The following is a 16,177-nucleotide window of genomic DNA, read 5'->3' as shown; positions in this document are numbered from 1 at the left end:
TCCTGCTTTTCCCGAGTGAGTGGTGCCCAGTCAGTCCATAGCACTTGGACTGCCAGAGCTGCTCTGCTCTGCTGTGTCACAGGGCAGTGCTGGGCTCTGCTCAACGAGGGCCCCCTGAGCCCTCTGCTCCACCCCCGTGCCATGTAAGCGCAAACAGCAAGGTGGAAAGAATGAATGCAAATTTTCTTAATACATATGTGTGGAAATACGTAAATGTGGTCCTTTGGGCATTAGTGTGGGAGGCTTTTTTTTTTTTTTTTTTTTTTTTTCTTTTTAAAGACTAGGAAAAAAATCACACATTGTCTTCTGTCATTTCACCCTGGTAGGCAGCTCAGCCCCACCACAACACCTCTCTCACTCCTTCTCAAAGCATAAGGAGCCTTTACTAGCAATGCAGAGTTGTTATCTACTTGTACAGTAATTTTTGTTGTGGGCTGCCAGCTATTGTTGAAGCACATAAATACATCATACACACCTGAATCAGGCTGACTGGTTTTACCTTGTGGGAAAGACCTTTTGTTACCTTTATCTCGCTGATCTTTTTTTCCCTTAGCAATATCAGTGCAAAGTAAAGCATACATCTTTCTTCTCATGAGTAATGGGAAATTTCTTGCAAATATAAGTCGAAGGATGACTCTTAGGGTTAAGACACCTATGTCCTAATGTATGTGTACATGCATGTGTGTACACACATTTATATAATACCAACATCCGTGGCATATGTCTGGTTCTCACATGCTACATGGATTTTTTTCGTATGCCCTGCAGCAGCACGAGGGGAGATTATCCTGAAATTGGGGATGACCTCAGCAGTGTTTCCTGCAGCAACCCATGGGGGAGGATAAGCAACAAGACTTCCTTTCCTTTTTGAGACTCGTGTGCTTGTCAGCTTGGTTTCTTGGTTTTTTTGTTCTTTTTTTTAAAGCATTTAACATTTCTAGGATTTCTAGTGTACATTTTATTGAAAAGGCAGTGAGACACAACATATCAGAGTTTGATCATGCATTGTGTTAGCCAAAACTATTGCTGTAAGGATGGCTTTTTAAGTGCCATTACAGGGATAGGACTGGTGATTGTGTACAGCTTAAGTGACACATTCTGTATTTTTCAGCCAGTGATTGACTGTTATAGATGCATTATGGATATTATTGTATACATTGTGAATTAGGAAGATACGGGTCTCATATTACAGTTCTAACAAATGAGTGAGGATGTTCCCATCAGGACACGTTACAGTGTGTAGGCAAATTTCTGATTTTTATGTCAGGAATCCTTTTGATAACCTAATCTCTTTTTATGCTCTAGTGATAGCTGTAAACTGTTGACCGGAGAAGCAAATGGGTTTTTTTCTGTCTTTCAAAAGGTGTTTGTTTTCTAGTACATCATATAGTATATCATGTATGGTATTGAGCTTTTTTTGGAAACGGAGGTGCCCGACACCCTGACATCATTCAACATTAAAAAGGGAATAGGAATGGATATGCTTATTAATAAGAACGTTAACAACTGAAGACGAACTTCCCTTATCTCCTTTTCTATGGAGTGGAAGATGTTCTCTGGTTTTCTTAGGAGGTTTTTTACTTCTGGGATCTCAGGAATTGTCCTGACTTGCAGTTTCGTTTGTTGCTGTTATATGCCATCAGATTTAGAGTATTTGGAAAAAATAAATAACAAGATATAACTGAATAATTTGGTGGCGTCAGCCCGTATTGATTTAGCACATAAATGCGTGCTTCAAGTATTCATTTCCTGCTGTAAGAAGACTCTGATTTTATGCTCTGCTATTGTGAATGGACATGTGGTTCTTTTTGCAATCCATAGCAAAACTAGAAACTGAAAGGACTGTGCTCAGCATCTGGACATGGGGCACTTACCATTAAACTTTTGGCTGGGAGAACCAATCTCCCTCATACTTTTATTGGTGACATGTTAACTACAAATTCAGAAGTTTATCTCCTTTGAGTGATTGTCCTGAGCGATGAAGTGCAGACAAAGATTTTTGGTATGGGGGCCAGACATCAAGCCAGGGTGAAAGAGAAATCATCCCATTCTCCTTAAGTACCTTTTAATGTTTTCTGTCTCCTTTGATAAACTGAATTTTTGACAGTAAAAGTGCATACAGTTACATTCAGTTCATCTTCCCTGATCACTTTGTCCCTAATCCTTCAGCTGAGTTATGACTTATAACTTGAGCATGGCATTTGGGAAAAATAGAAAAAGTAGTATAAATGTAAATGTGAAAAGCTACAGCTCATTCTGTTTTTGAAACTGTTGGTGTGAAAAGATCTCAACAGTGTTTTATTTAAACAAGGTCTGCTTCAACCTTGATTGACTTGCAGTAAATTGCCTGGTACGAGAGGCAAAAGGAAGTGGATAGAAAAATGGCAATCAGCACCAAATGTTTCACATATTGATTGACAAGCACCAGAGATGTGCTGGAGTAAGATAAATTGGCTAACAGAGCCCATCTTGACAGCTCCTGAGATGGGAAAATTGTTCCTGTTAATTTGCTGCTGGGACCTTGTCATTTATGGGGATATATATTTGAGTGCCTTCTAATGGTGTAAACAAACTTTGGATTCCAAAGTAGCATATTTCAGCTTCAGTTGCTTTAATTCTTCTTTGTCCCTGTATTTCTGAGCTGTAGTTATAAAGTGCCTTAAGATCAAAAAGATGAGAGGAACTGTCATGATTTTAAAGATCCAGTTCGTGTTGCAGTACAGAATGGCACATCCAGGCTATTCTGTAGCCTGTTTGATTTTGCTGGGTTTTTTGCTTTACAGAAAAGTCTGGAATACAGCCCTGCAATTGTTTTTAAGGGAAGAATATTTATCCCAATTTTTATTAATTCTTTCTGGCAAATTTAATTGTAGCTGTAATTAAAATATTTCTTACCTTTTTAACATATCTAATTTTGTGCTTGCAAATGCCTTTTAATAAGGCTATAGGTTTTCTTAGTACTGCAAAGTGAAGCTCCCTTTTCCATGGAGTAGTCTTTCATCTCTGTGATTTCCTTTCATTAAAAGGAAATTTTATCTTTTTAATTTCCTGTACTGCTCTCCCAGTGTGCCAGTAATTATGGTGATACACACCAGTGCTAGAATAGTCAATGGTCTGATAGCTGTTGTGTTGGAATCCGCCTCTCTGAAAGCTTTTATTTTGGCTAAAATCTTTTCAGATGAAGTGAAATTTGAAATAAACCTTCTCACTTCAGAAATCACCATTTTTAAGGGGTTTTTTTTTTGTTTGTTTGTTTCTTTGTTTTGGGGTTTTTTTTTGCAAGAAAAGTATGCAGATGGCAGTGTTCATTTAAGTGTGCCCCACAAACAGTAAATATTTTCCTTTCCTTCGTAGTTTTTATTCTGTTTCTTCATTTGGGTCTACTTTCCAAACTGGACAAGAAATGGATTCTAAAGGGGAAAACTATTCCAAATTTTAATCAATGCTAATGGTAAGCAGAATTTTACCTGCACTTAAATTGCTCCTTTGAAAGTGGTCTGGTAGTTTTGTCCAAAACCTTGTATTTGGATGCTTTATGTATTCTATGTCTTCTTCAGGGAATAGCCTGCTTCACGAGAAGACATCAGAGAGGTTTTTAAAGGGACTAAATAGGCCTAGCTCCATATTAGTGATGGTGTTTCATTTCCCCTTTGATTTTTAACTGCAGTTTAGCTCCAAGCTGTATTTCCAGATCTGAGCTCAATGGACCGTTCTGAATCGACAGCAGCCCCAGAGTTGAAGTCAGTAACAGACTTCTGCTGGGGAAGCTTCTCTCTATGCAAAAGCTTTTTAGGACTCTAGGGTGAAATCCTGGCTGTGCTAAAGGCAAAAATACAATTTATATTGACTTAAATGGAGCTGAGATTTTACTGTGGTTTGTTATTAAGTTGTGGAATGTTCACTTTTGAAGCAGGATTTCTTATAGGCCTGATAGCTTCCTCTCAGGGCACACAAATGTTCGGTCAAAAATGTCATAATATTCACAGCATCCAGTAAATGTTTAAGGAAAGAAGATGTTAATTTGCTTGCTGATGCAGTAAGGTTACAGGGAACATAGGTGCTTAAGTATTTTTGTATTTTGGAAGATCCCTGCAGTGGCTTAGATAGCTGCAAAGTCATGCCTTTGTGTCCTTGTATACCCAACGCTTCCTGTGCTGTGCAAGAAATACAGGATGAGATCTTAAGATGAAAGAAAACTGTAAACATCAAGGTTGTGTCATGTAAATGTATTTTATGTCAGCGTCAATAGCAGTAGATAGTTATGGTGATACTTAGTGCATCTTAGTGCTTCCCAGCACTGAAATGCAGACATTTCCAGAGCCTATCAGAGCAGGTGCTCAGCACTGACTCAGGAGTGCATTGCACAAAGATGTAGGAAGAGGAATGCTGTGTTCACACTGTAGGTGTTACTAAAAAGCAGACTTCAATAACCAAAAGCAGAATTAGCCAGAACATAGCACTGGCACTGCGATACAGCAGTTTTTGAATATATTGTTTATCTCATTTCCCCATTTCTACAGTACTGATCCTGTGAAGCCTTGTGTTTCTTTTACATTTGATTGTCAGAAATCTGAAATGCTTTCTCAGCAAGTTGCAAGGAGTTATCACAAATTCTCTGATTGTTACCCAAAACCCACCAGTTAATACTGGCTATGCATAACTTTCATGGAGTTTGCTGAATGATTACGTCTGAATTTTCTCATATTTGCTCAAGATAGCATTATTTTTCCCACCTAGCAGTGCTGCCAAGCACTTGTATCACTAATTGTTGAAAGGTTTCTGGAATTGAATGTCCTTAATACCATTAATGCCAACGACTGACAGGAGGATATGTAATGGAGGTGGCATAAGCGTTTGGAATTTGGATAAAACAAGGTGAAGGTGAACAGGGGGTGTTTGGATAGTTTAAACAAGTTTTTATCACATAGCTCAAACTCTGTCACTGGAATAAAGTTCAAATCATCTATTTGTAGGTTCATGTAAGGTAGTAGATTTCATATGGCTCCTGGTAATTATCCATCTAAGAACTTATTATGATCCTTTCATTGCTGAAATTCCCTTTCATGAATGCATTGCTCTGTATGAGCTGATAAAATTGGTAAATAGTTTTGTTTTTTTTTTTTTCCTCCCCGGTTTCTATATTTCTAAGTTTCCAAAGGAGGAAATTCAGTCATATGTGATGGTGGCTGTAAATTTTTGGAAAGTTTCTTCCAAATACACCCCTAATTTTAGAGTATTATTTTTGTGCCTCAGTTATAACAACTGCTGACGAGTTGTTATAATGTACTGTCAGTTATAGTTCGTATTCTTAGTTCAGTAGAGCCTTTAATAGGGATGTGGAGTTGATGCAAGTTCTTGTGCTTTATGTTCAGCCAAATTTGTGTTTCTTCTCCCTCAGTTTTTCCTGGCTCAATCAGAGGTACGGTGAGAGTTGAGAATACACTCTGACTTTAGGAGTGATGGGAAAAAATCAGTGAAACAAATTACTCTTCTCCAGCTAGGAAAGTATCATTAAACATATGCCAAGTAATCAGCTTGCTAGTATAATATGTTCAAGAAGTAAGAGTTTTCTAATCTTATTCACTGATGCTTTTCCCAAGACAGCAACGGCTTTTATAAAATGAGGGTTATATCTTTTCATTACAAAATCTAATCTCCCCAAAAGACATTGAACAGCTGCAAAACCCCGACATCTTCTAGTTGTAAATTGTTTTTATTATTTATCTTTGTTTAACTAAAAAGGGAAGGGATATCAGATGATTCAACAAGACAAGAATTAAGTGATGTTAGCTTTGGACAGCAACAAATTATTTCTTTACAGGCCGAATTTTTGAGTCATGACTGTCTACTTATTTTTAATATCCAAATTCTGTAATGCTGATAGCATTTTTAGATGGATTGCCTGGGAAAATTAATGTGGCTTTGATTTTAATGCTAAAAGCCGCAAGAGAAGTTATTGATTTCCAAGTTAGCCTTACTTTTGTGCATAGATTTCAGTAATGATAGTACCTTGCATTGATTTTCATATTCAAGAACTATAGAAGCACTGGGCTTTAGGAAATACGAACCGCACAGAGGTGAAATGTCTTAAGGAACTTAACAACGCCTGCACAAGTTTGCAGGATGTTTCCATAATGAAGTAAAAAAAAAAATAAACGGAGCCCAGCACGTAATGATTCTTCTTTGTTTCTCCCTTTTCTTAAAATATATTTCTCTGTGCAGAAAATGGGTCTAGTAGAGAAGATAAGGAAGATACAATATGTTCGTATTGAATATGCTCTATCAAATATCAATTGAAAAATCAGATATTTTTTTTTGTGGTCACAAAAATCATTGGCCATTTAATTTTTTTCTTTTTTTCTATCACATATAATTCCTCATAAACAATTTCTTGTCCTTTGTCAAAGTGTAACTAGAACTGTAGCATTGCTGTGCCAGAGAGATTTAAAGCATTTATTTCTCAAAGAATCTAGGTTTATTTCCAGGTTTTGTTTGGAGGCTTTCTTGACTTTTTTTCCCCCCATTATGGTAATCACTTGCGCTACGTTTGGCTTCCGTACCACCTGTGGAGGTCTGGCAGCTGTGACTGCTTGCACTCACCCGCAGCACTACAGGCTGTGTGTCGGGGCTGCCGTGAGGCCTTGGGAACACTGATGCTCAGCTCACATTCTGGGGAACTGCAATGCAATCCTTTCAACTCCAGTGCTCCTTCAAATGAAAAACTCACCAAATGAAAAAATCAGTAACGCTTCAGGGGTCTGAGTGAAATGCTGAAGGATGATGGCTGCAGGTAGTCCCAAGGAGCAGAGTGAGCCCCCAGGTCTCCAGCCCCCAGTTTGCTCAGTGCCCGAGGGCAGCGCTGCGAATGAAGCAATCCCACTTCATAGATGTTTGCTTGCTGGGCAGAGCAGGCCCTGTGCTGGTGAAAGCGGTGCAGCTGGGCTCTGCACTACGCACGGCCCTGTGGCTCTGCTCTGGGGGGTGAGACTGACAGATAAACACACCTCACTTCATGATAGAAATTGGCTTTTGGGGACAGTTCTTGCCTATACTGTGGCTACGTAATTTTCTGGTTTTTTTTCCCATTTTCTTCACTCTGTTCGCACTCTTGCTCTGATTTTACACTTTTTGCACAGCAGAAGTTTTGAAAAAGCTAATCAGTGCACGTAGAGTATTGTTCAGTGGGAAGTGGGAAAGATATAAAAATATAGGGCAGGTTTGGCTTCATTAGTTCACTGCTATATAAATCACAAATTATGACCTACTGTATCTAGCTTCCTTTGACCTTCTCTCCTAATTCTTGCAGAGGCACCTTTTTTGCCTTTTCTTCCCTGTACGATATGACGGTTTTTATTTCATTCTTACTTGCCCTGACTGTCTCTTTTAAAGCAGAGAAATGCCTGTAAGCATCAATGAGCAGATCTGTGCAAGAATATCAGCCCCATGCGCTGGGAAGACCTTATTGTCTCCTTTGACTCTTGTGAAATAGACAATGTGAAATCACTTCTCTTAAAGGCTTGACTGGTTTTGTTTTGCTACTTCCAGAGAGACATGAGCTTCTGAAGCACTGGGAGTACCTTTCTTCAGTGGTAACTATCATCCAGGATCCTGATTTGTCTCTATCTTTTTTTGTGATTTTTGAAGCTTGTTTGCCTTACAGTAAAAGTGCAGCAGGAGTTTATGCAAACTGAAATACCTCGATGCTGAGGAAAATGATCACAGACTGTCAGTACTCTTTCCCTGTTCTTCTTATACACTTCATTTGGGGTTTATTCTATTTTTTGTCTTGTCGACTTGAAATGCAGCCCGGCAGATACAGAGTTAATGGAGCTGCCTTCAGAGCTCTTTGCAGAGGAGTTACCTGCTGGGCGGCCCCTCAGCCTGCTGAGCTCTGAGGGCACACAGCTCTCTCCCATGACAACAGCTTTGCCTGCTGGGCCTCCGTGCTGACCTCCAGTGCACTGAAGTACAAATTCTGTTTTTGCTACAAAAATAATAGATGCTGGTACGGTGCAGAGAATGGATGGTTTTTCCTGATGCCTGTTACCTATAGTAATTTCATCAGATACAAAATATAAATATTTCTTATGCCAGCTATAATGATGTATGATTTAGTAAGTGTGACTCCGCGTGAGAGTGCCCAGCCCATTGGCAGGACTTGCTTTGCACAAATATTTGAAGGATGGGTTTTTTTTCTTGTAAAAAAAAAAAAAAAAAAAAAAAAAAAAAAAAGCAATTATTCTGGGAGGAATAGGGAGAGTGCTGAATGTGCTGTATCTCAGGAAGGTTTCACCTTCATCAGCTGCCTGCTTAATTTATAGTGCTTTGCACTGCAAAAAAATGCTTGTTGTGCTATCTAGTTGTTTCCTGACACATTTAGCAATGTTTCTCACTCTTTAAAGTGAACTTAACATTGCTGACAATGTAGGTGCTTCAATTAAGCTGAGCTGGAAATACAGTCAGAAGTGCATTGTGCTCTGTGGAGTGAGTTGTTGTGCTCGTGGAAGCAGGTCCTGCCCTGTGTTTCACACAGTGCTCCTGTTTGGCTTTCTGGGTTTCCTGAAATAAGGAAAAAAAAAAAAAGGAGGGGGATAAAATCTGCCCTGATTTTTGTAATGTACATCCTAACCTTAGAAGTGAGATCTGTCTACAGGAGAAGCTAGAAAATTGCACCACACATATAGCAAGCTTTGAGTTCTATGTTTGAGACTCCAAATTTTCTGGTGTCAACTTTTTGAATTGAAAAGGATAACTTAGGTGTGTGGGATAGCAGCTGAGAGGTTGTGATCTTTACCCTGACACAGTTATGGCAAAATGGCTATTTTAAGAGTCTGAATTGAATTCGGAGAGTCTGACTCCTAGAATAATGTTCGTTTTTGGAAACAATGTATTCCTGCCTAAGTGTATGTGGGGAAGCATATACATAAATATTACATAAATACTTACAAAAATTATTTTTCCTGAAAGGTGTTAGAGATAGTAATACCATACTATATTACAATTAACTCAAGAGGCTGGATAGCAGCTCTTCAAGATGTGTTTTTGAAATGGGTATTTACAAAGTCCCTGCTCACAGGTCAAAATTCTTACATTTCACTCATTTCCATCCTGTGTGTTCCCTGCTTTCTCTCACATACCACAGTGGAAAATCAGGGCTGGACTTTTACACACATGTGGATTTTATTTGCCTCCGAAACTCCACAGATCTTTTGAGCGGGAGTTCAGGGAGAGAAAAGAAGGGAGAATATGCAAAATACATCTCAAAACTTCAGAAACTGATAAGCAGCCTGCTTCTTTTCTTTGATTGTGTCTCAGTTATATGTATGATAAGAAGGAGTGATTGCAAGCGGTAGTTTTTCATTTTGGGGGTGGTAGGGGGTAGTGCTGTTGGTGGGTTTTGGTTTCTTACACTAACAGCAATGGCAGTATCCTTTTCCCAAACGTGTTACTGCAATTAAGATGAGCAGAATTGGTATTAGCTGTCTTACAGGTGTCTGGACTCGAGAGTGTCTTCTCTGCAGCACTGTTGCTGTGCTACACAGTGGGCTCACATGGCAGCTTTGCAGTACTAAGCTTGTCACCCGTTCTGACCCTGTCACTTCCTCAGTCATGGACTCCCTGGATAGAGATTGCTGTACTTTTGGGTCTCGTAGCTAATGGTGCTGTCAGGAACATCACTTAACAGCCTCTTTATATGTAAGTAAAAGGAAATGTCATTCCCTCTAAAACATGAAGTGATTATTCAAGCCTAGAAACTTGTTTCAGGAAAAACACAAGCAGGATTTGGAAGTCAGTGATAGACTACCTCAGCAATTTCCTCTGCTTCACATGTCCAAGCAAGTCACAATGGAAAAGCCCCAAAACCATAATCTCGCTTCTCCTTTTTCAGGCGTACCAGAAAATGCCACTGAGGATTATCTGAATTTTGAGACATCCAGGTCAGCAGACAGGAGCCCTAGGAGTTCTCTCTCCTGCTCCTGTTTTACAGTCAGGTTGAACTACCACTCGAGAGTTGAGTGTTTCATCTGTCAAACTAGTATCATCAGATAAATGTTTATACCTTTTTGTACATTCTTAGGAATGTTTTAGTTGAGTGATTGTGTTAGCTTTGATCTAAATGCTGCATGATGGGACTTCAGGTATCTGAGGAGCCTACATCGTTATTTTTGCCTCTGGACTTTACCAATGCCATTTGAATGCTGATGCCCATTACACATATTTCTGTTCCCATTACGATAAAACTTTTGGCCTTATTCTTCTAGTAAGATCTCTCACATGCAGTTCTCTCCCTCCTGAAGTTCATTCTCAAACAAGAAGATAGTGACCTTGTTCCAGTCACTCCTTATCACTCTGGCATGTTGCCCCAAAGAACTCTATAATTTTTACACTCCTGAAACTTTTCCAGGCATTAGTGATATCTTATCCATCAGGAGGGGAGCTTGCTCTTCTATAAGTTTGAAATTTGGTCTTTATTTGTGCCTTATTCAACCTCTATCTGTCTGTGAAGCTGTCCTTAATGAGAAGTCTTTCTTAAAAGGAAATCTTCACACCAGTATCTGATCAGCTTTTGTGGGTGCATTGCTGGGGATGGTTGTAAGCCTGTGACATCATTACCAGCTACAAGCATGGCCTGATTTTTGATTGTTGACTACAAGGCAGATTTTAAGCCTTAGGGATTTAGAGTGGAACTGTAATTGAGGAATTGTAATTGTTTCATAGAAGTTCCTGAGTTGATGAAGAGAGATGTGACACTGTTAAAAAAGAAAAAATGGAAATAACTCTTTGTTGTCTACTATATCATCTTATGTGGGGGAGAAAAGAAAAGAAATATAAGCGATGATAAAGAGAGTAAAATAGAAAAATATAAAAAGAAGGCCCTTGCAGAATGAGATGTCGTATAGCATGGAAGTGCAAAGCTATCCAAAATCAGAAGCCCTCCTGAAGGAGAGCTGTCAAGCTTTTCTTTCATTGAGAAATAGTATTAATGACAGGAGAAAGTAACAAGGAAAAGAATATAAGGAAAAAAAAAATGTGGGGGGAGAGTGTTTGCTTGCTTTAGTTTAAAATACTGTATTCGATATCTTTTTGTGCCATTTGTGTGTTTATGCAGTACAACCATGCATGTGCACATGTGAAGAACTGGTGTTATTTTTTCCTACTGAAATTGTAACACAACAGCCTCTGGACTTCGTTTTCCCTTTTGTAGCATTTATATCTGTTTTACATTTCTTTGGGGATATGACACAATTACATTACTGTTGTCAGTAGAAGTAAGTATCCATTACATAGGATTTCTGTCAGTGCACGACAAGATTAAAATCTTATTTATAGAAGCTTTATAATGTTAATATTTGAAGAGTAGATATAAATTGTACCAGCTTCTGTTTTACATTATGGATGTAAATTCTGAAGACTGAGATTACCATCTGTATCACAGGATATTTTATAATACAGTAGGGTAATGTGAGACTCGTTGTGAAATGAGGGGAATTAGAATCATTTTGAGAAACAGAAGGTTTCAAAATATGACTGTGAGGGTATCTGCAGACACAGAGCAGTTCTGACAAGAAGGTCGGGTTTCCAGAACCGATAGAGCTCAGTCTGCTCAGTAACACATTGAATTTATTTGACCAAGAAACTAGTATTCAACAGAATGAATCAAAACCATTGTCTCTATCTTAAGAATATATAGTAACTAATAAATGGTATTTATTGTGCTTTTTATAGCCTGACTGCAAACATTCACCTCTCTGGTAATTTTACAACCAGTCCTTCTACTGTGGTCCTGTAGAGAGTTAGCCCTTAGACTCATTTCCCAAGGAAACAAAACTGAAGTTCTGCATGTGCCTTTCTGTTTCTCTTCAGTAATTTTTCAGCTCATTTCTTGTTAACTTGTGCAGAAGGATGGGTGTTTTAAGATGTTTCTACATGTTTCAGGGAGTAGAGGAGAAAGAGCCATAGAGGGAGAAGCAGCACTGCAGGAGCCCAACTGCCATAGCAGGAAAGGCTGTGGTGGGAGTTCAGTGTCAAATAGACACCAGAAATTAACTTCACAGTACCCCAACTGTGAGAAAAGCTTTAATCACATTTGGCAGTTTATTGGAAAATGTAACCACAGTACGGATTGGCAGTATGATGCTTGGCTCACAGGCATCTATGTTTTTCAATTAACAGGTGCTTATGGACAAATCTTCCTTAGGAGGCTGCTTCGGCCAAAAAAAAAAAAAAAAAAAAAAAAGTGCAACTGTGTAAGAACTTCATACCTGTTGTTTGATCTAAGCTGCAAACAGAAATGTCCTAGTTGGAAATGTTACCTTGTCTTCAGGGATTAGGGCTGTATTATTTCATGAACCAGTGCAATCAGCTGTGCTTGGCCAAAACATTGTCTTTGGTGCTCCTTCATCTGTCTCGATGTATTCTGCAAACGTGTACCTAAGTTTCTTTAAAGTATGTCCTGAGGTTTGCACAGAGGGCAAAATCTTATTTCACCTCATCGCCCCTCATGTGCAGTATTTTCAGAACAGAGTTAATGCATTCCCACATGCTGCTGTAAATGAAGATTCTGAATATACGACGCTTCTTCTTTTAACTTCATAAACTTGAAGCAACACCAGAATATGTGAGAATTAAATACACAGGGTGTACACTGTGTCATGTTCCTATCTAAGGTGTGTCAAACCTCAGTCTTGCTTCTTGTTTCCTACACATTGCAAATAAATGATTTGAAACTGCTTTTTCTCTTCTACTTCGTTGATTGTTTGGAACATGTGCTGTAGACTTTCACAAGAATGGCACAATCATGAGTTAATAACAGTAATTATTCATGTCATCAATATTAGAGTTATTTCTTGGTAAATAAAAGTCTGCAAGGAAAATATTGGGTACATGTTGAATGTATTGCATAAAAGAAGGTACATGGAGTTGTTATCAAGTAGCTTAAACCGACTTCTGCCCTGTGATAACTTGGCTGTTTGGTCTTACCATCAGTTTATCCAGAGTTAAAAATGCAATGAAAACTAAGCATAATAGTCATTTGTCTAAATCCAGCTGGTTTTGTTACTTCAGATTTTTTGAAGGTAGCTGCTTACTGGTGTCAGACAGTGAGAGCTTTTAAAGTGCCTCTTGTTACCTTCCAATGATTGCTGGTTTTTGTTTGTGGTGTTTTTTTTTTTAAATCCTAATGTAATTTTAAACCTTAATGTGATTCGTACAAAGAGTAGTGTTCTGCTTTCAGAACTGAAGAAGTAGCTAAGGAGAAAGATAGCATGCATATGCTCTGCTACTGTTTCTTTAAAAATGGTGGAAGTCAGAATGCACCATTTCAAATAGTTTTGCTGCATTTTAACATTTGTAGCTCACATGCAGCAGATCTCTCTTTGCCTCACAGACTTTGGCAGGATCACAGAGGTCATATTTTCCTGTGTATAAATTATTCATGAATGATTTCTCCAATGCTCTGGATAAACTTGCAAAAATCAGAATACTTGTTTCTCCTATTCCTTTCATCCCTACAAACAGTAATATTCTAATGGGCATTGCACAAAAAAAAAAAAAAGAAAAAAAAAGCTGCCTTCATTTGTGTGCATTTGATGGAATGGATTGATATCAAGTTATGAAAGTTCACAGAAGCAAAGAGTAAATAAGAATTTGTTTTCCTTTTTTTTTTTCATTACGCTCACTGCTGATCTCTGATCCCTGTGTCCTCTTTCCCAGGTCGTCCCATTCCACCTACATCCTCGTCTAGCCTTCTCCCATCTGCTCAGCTGCCCAGTTCTCATAATCCTCCACCAGTTAGCTGCCAGATGCCATTGCTAGACAGCAATACGTCCCATCAAATCATGGACACCAATCCTGATGAGGAGTTCTCTCCTAATTCATACCTACTAAGAGCATGTTCAGGGCCACAGCAGGCATCCAGCAGTGGTAAGAAAAATTGCAAACATATGGAGTTTGTTTGTGATGTGTTTGTTCTCGTTTTATACATTATTTTGCAAATGTGTTCTTTCATCACCTGAAAATTAAGAGCGTGTAGGGAAATGAGGCAGAAAATCATAGTTTTATTTCACCAAAACTTTTTTGAAAACATACTATATGTTTTTCTATTGTTTTTTTATAGAGATCTTTTTAAGTGTTATAAGCACTGTAAAATTATTACTGAAAGCTTGTCATCTAAGAAATTTAGTTTTCAAAGTGTGTTTCTTGTAAAAGAGATATACACGCAGTGGTCTTTTTATTCTGCACAGGCTAAGCCAACACCTAATGTAGTGATGAGGTTCTGTATCTGGAAATGTGTTCCTTCTGCTACTGTCTGTGTGTTCTTGCTTTAGAATCTGATTCTGTACTTTGTGATAACTAAAATCCTGATATTTTCAGCAAAATAATACTTGTCATTATGTCTTCTGGTTTAAAATATTTGCAGTTCTGCTATCAGCCATGTATTCTGTAGTTCTTAGGGTTTTCTTTCCTTTTTTTTTTTTTGTTTTTCTTCTTTTTTTCTTATTTTTTAGCAAATGCCTTATTTAATTTTGATGTTGAAAAACTGAAAAATGAAGATGCAATTTTTTTTTCTTTCAGAATTATAAGCAAAACAAAAAGAAGCTATTATTTTTTGCTTAATTTTAAATGCACTTACTGATCTGCTCAAGGTCTCTCTTACCTGTAAAAGTACAAAACTACAAATCTGAACAGTGTAGGAGACACCATGTAGCATGGAGCTTTTTGCCTCTGTGGATACATAAAGTAGATTTAAATTATGCCCTGTAAATATTGGTGGTGAACAGTGGCAATATGAGAAAATGAGCAGAAGTTGAAAAGTAAAAGATTCAGAGTGGATAAGAGATAAAATATTTCCCTAAGTGTTGAACAAGTTTTTAGGGAGCCGATGCAGTCTCTGCCCTTGGATATTTGGAAGAACGAGTCAGTTAAAATGCTGAGCTATCTGATCTCAGAGCTGTCCTGCCTTGGCATGAGTTCGGCCTACAGACATCCATAGTAACTTCCATTTTGAACTGTCCTTTAACTCTGTAATCCTTTTGCTAAGTAAGATATTTTTAAATATCATCTGCGGTAACTATTATTACATACATTAAAAGGAATTATAATTCAGATATTGAGCATGTTTCCTTCCTTGGTCTCGAGATCTCAGGGTGTAAAATGTGAAAACAGTATTTTTGCTTGTTTTTCTTTTAGAGAGATTGGGGCTGATCTCAAGAGATGCAAGTCCCAAAATCTCCAGTTACAAAAAATTGGAAACTCAGCAGTAACTATAGAAATTATGTGGGAATATAGAAAAATATGGATATGTAGGTAAAATGTATTCTATTTTTAAGTCAGTGTAGATAACTAAATAACCGTCAAGAGTCCTTTGAAGGATTCAGCCGTTTGGGAGTAATTGTGATCTATTTAATGAAATAGTTTGCATTTTGCTCTCTGTGAAATCTGCCATGATCACAGTTATATGTTGTTACTAACATTGTTTGAAAGGCAGTACGTGGGAACTGAGAAGAAATATCAGAATGGCATCGTGAAACCAAGTAGTAGAGCAGTAAAATAGCAGAAGAAATTCAGAGCAGAGCAAAGTGACGCTTGTGGAGAATGCAGTGCCTGTTCACCAGTTGGTGATGGGCCTCCTTGAGTATGGAGTGAGTTCTGGGGGGCGAGCACGCGTCATCTTGGAGCTCAGGAATGGATGAATTTGAGTGATGAACAAGGGAGAGAAAAAAAAATAAAACTGAAAACAGAGAATGTTGTTTGGCTAAAGGATGTGATTTATCAGTTTACAAAGCTTTAAAAGGCAGGAGACTGAGAGAGAGATATAGTGAGGGCTGCTTGGTAGAAGCAAATCGCAGGTAGGTTTTAGAGACTGAAGAGTCCCTGAACACTGAGTACTTGGTATTTTTGCTGCAGCTAGAGACCATGCATGGCTTTTCTTCTGTAGTCAAATGGACCAAGCTGTAGTAAAAAAACATCTGAAAAGTTAATGGAAGATCTCTTTGTGTTTTGTTTTAAATGCTATTCATTGTTTCTTTTCGCACATGTTACCATGGCTGACACAAGGAACCTTTTCAGCATGCTTAGATATGCTTTGATTTGTTTATTAATAGCTGAGGTGTTCATTCTGTACTTTAATATTTTTCCCCCAAATAGTCAATTTTCTTCTTTAATAAGCACTCGTAGT

At 38.2% G+C, this 16,177-nt stretch overlaps 1 protein-coding gene across 9 annotated transcripts in view; it reads left to right on the top strand.

Annotated features, from left to right (window-relative positions):
• Positions 1 to 16,177, top strand: part of TENM2 (teneurin transmembrane protein 2) — a 1,471,143-nt gene that overhangs the window by 1,249,631 nt on the left and 205,335 nt on the right. For all 9 annotated transcript variants that reach the window (XM_085236695.1, XM_085236691.1, XM_085236690.1 and 6 more), the window contains one exon: positions 13,714 to 13,923. In XM_085236695.1, the coding sequence (XP_085092821.1) occupies positions 13,714 to 13,923 (210 nt within the window). The remainder of the gene's footprint in view (positions 1 to 13,713; positions 13,924 to 16,177) is intronic.

This window comes from Meleagris gallopavo, chromosome 15 (assembly GCF_905368555.1).
Source record: "Meleagris gallopavo chromosome 15, MGAL_WU_HG_1.1, whole genome shotgun sequence".
Taxonomy (NCBI): Eukaryota; Metazoa; Chordata; class Aves; order Galliformes; family Phasianidae; genus Meleagris; species Meleagris gallopavo.
Note: the sequence above shows the minus strand (reverse complement) of the source record. Positions and strands in the feature narration are given on the sequence as shown.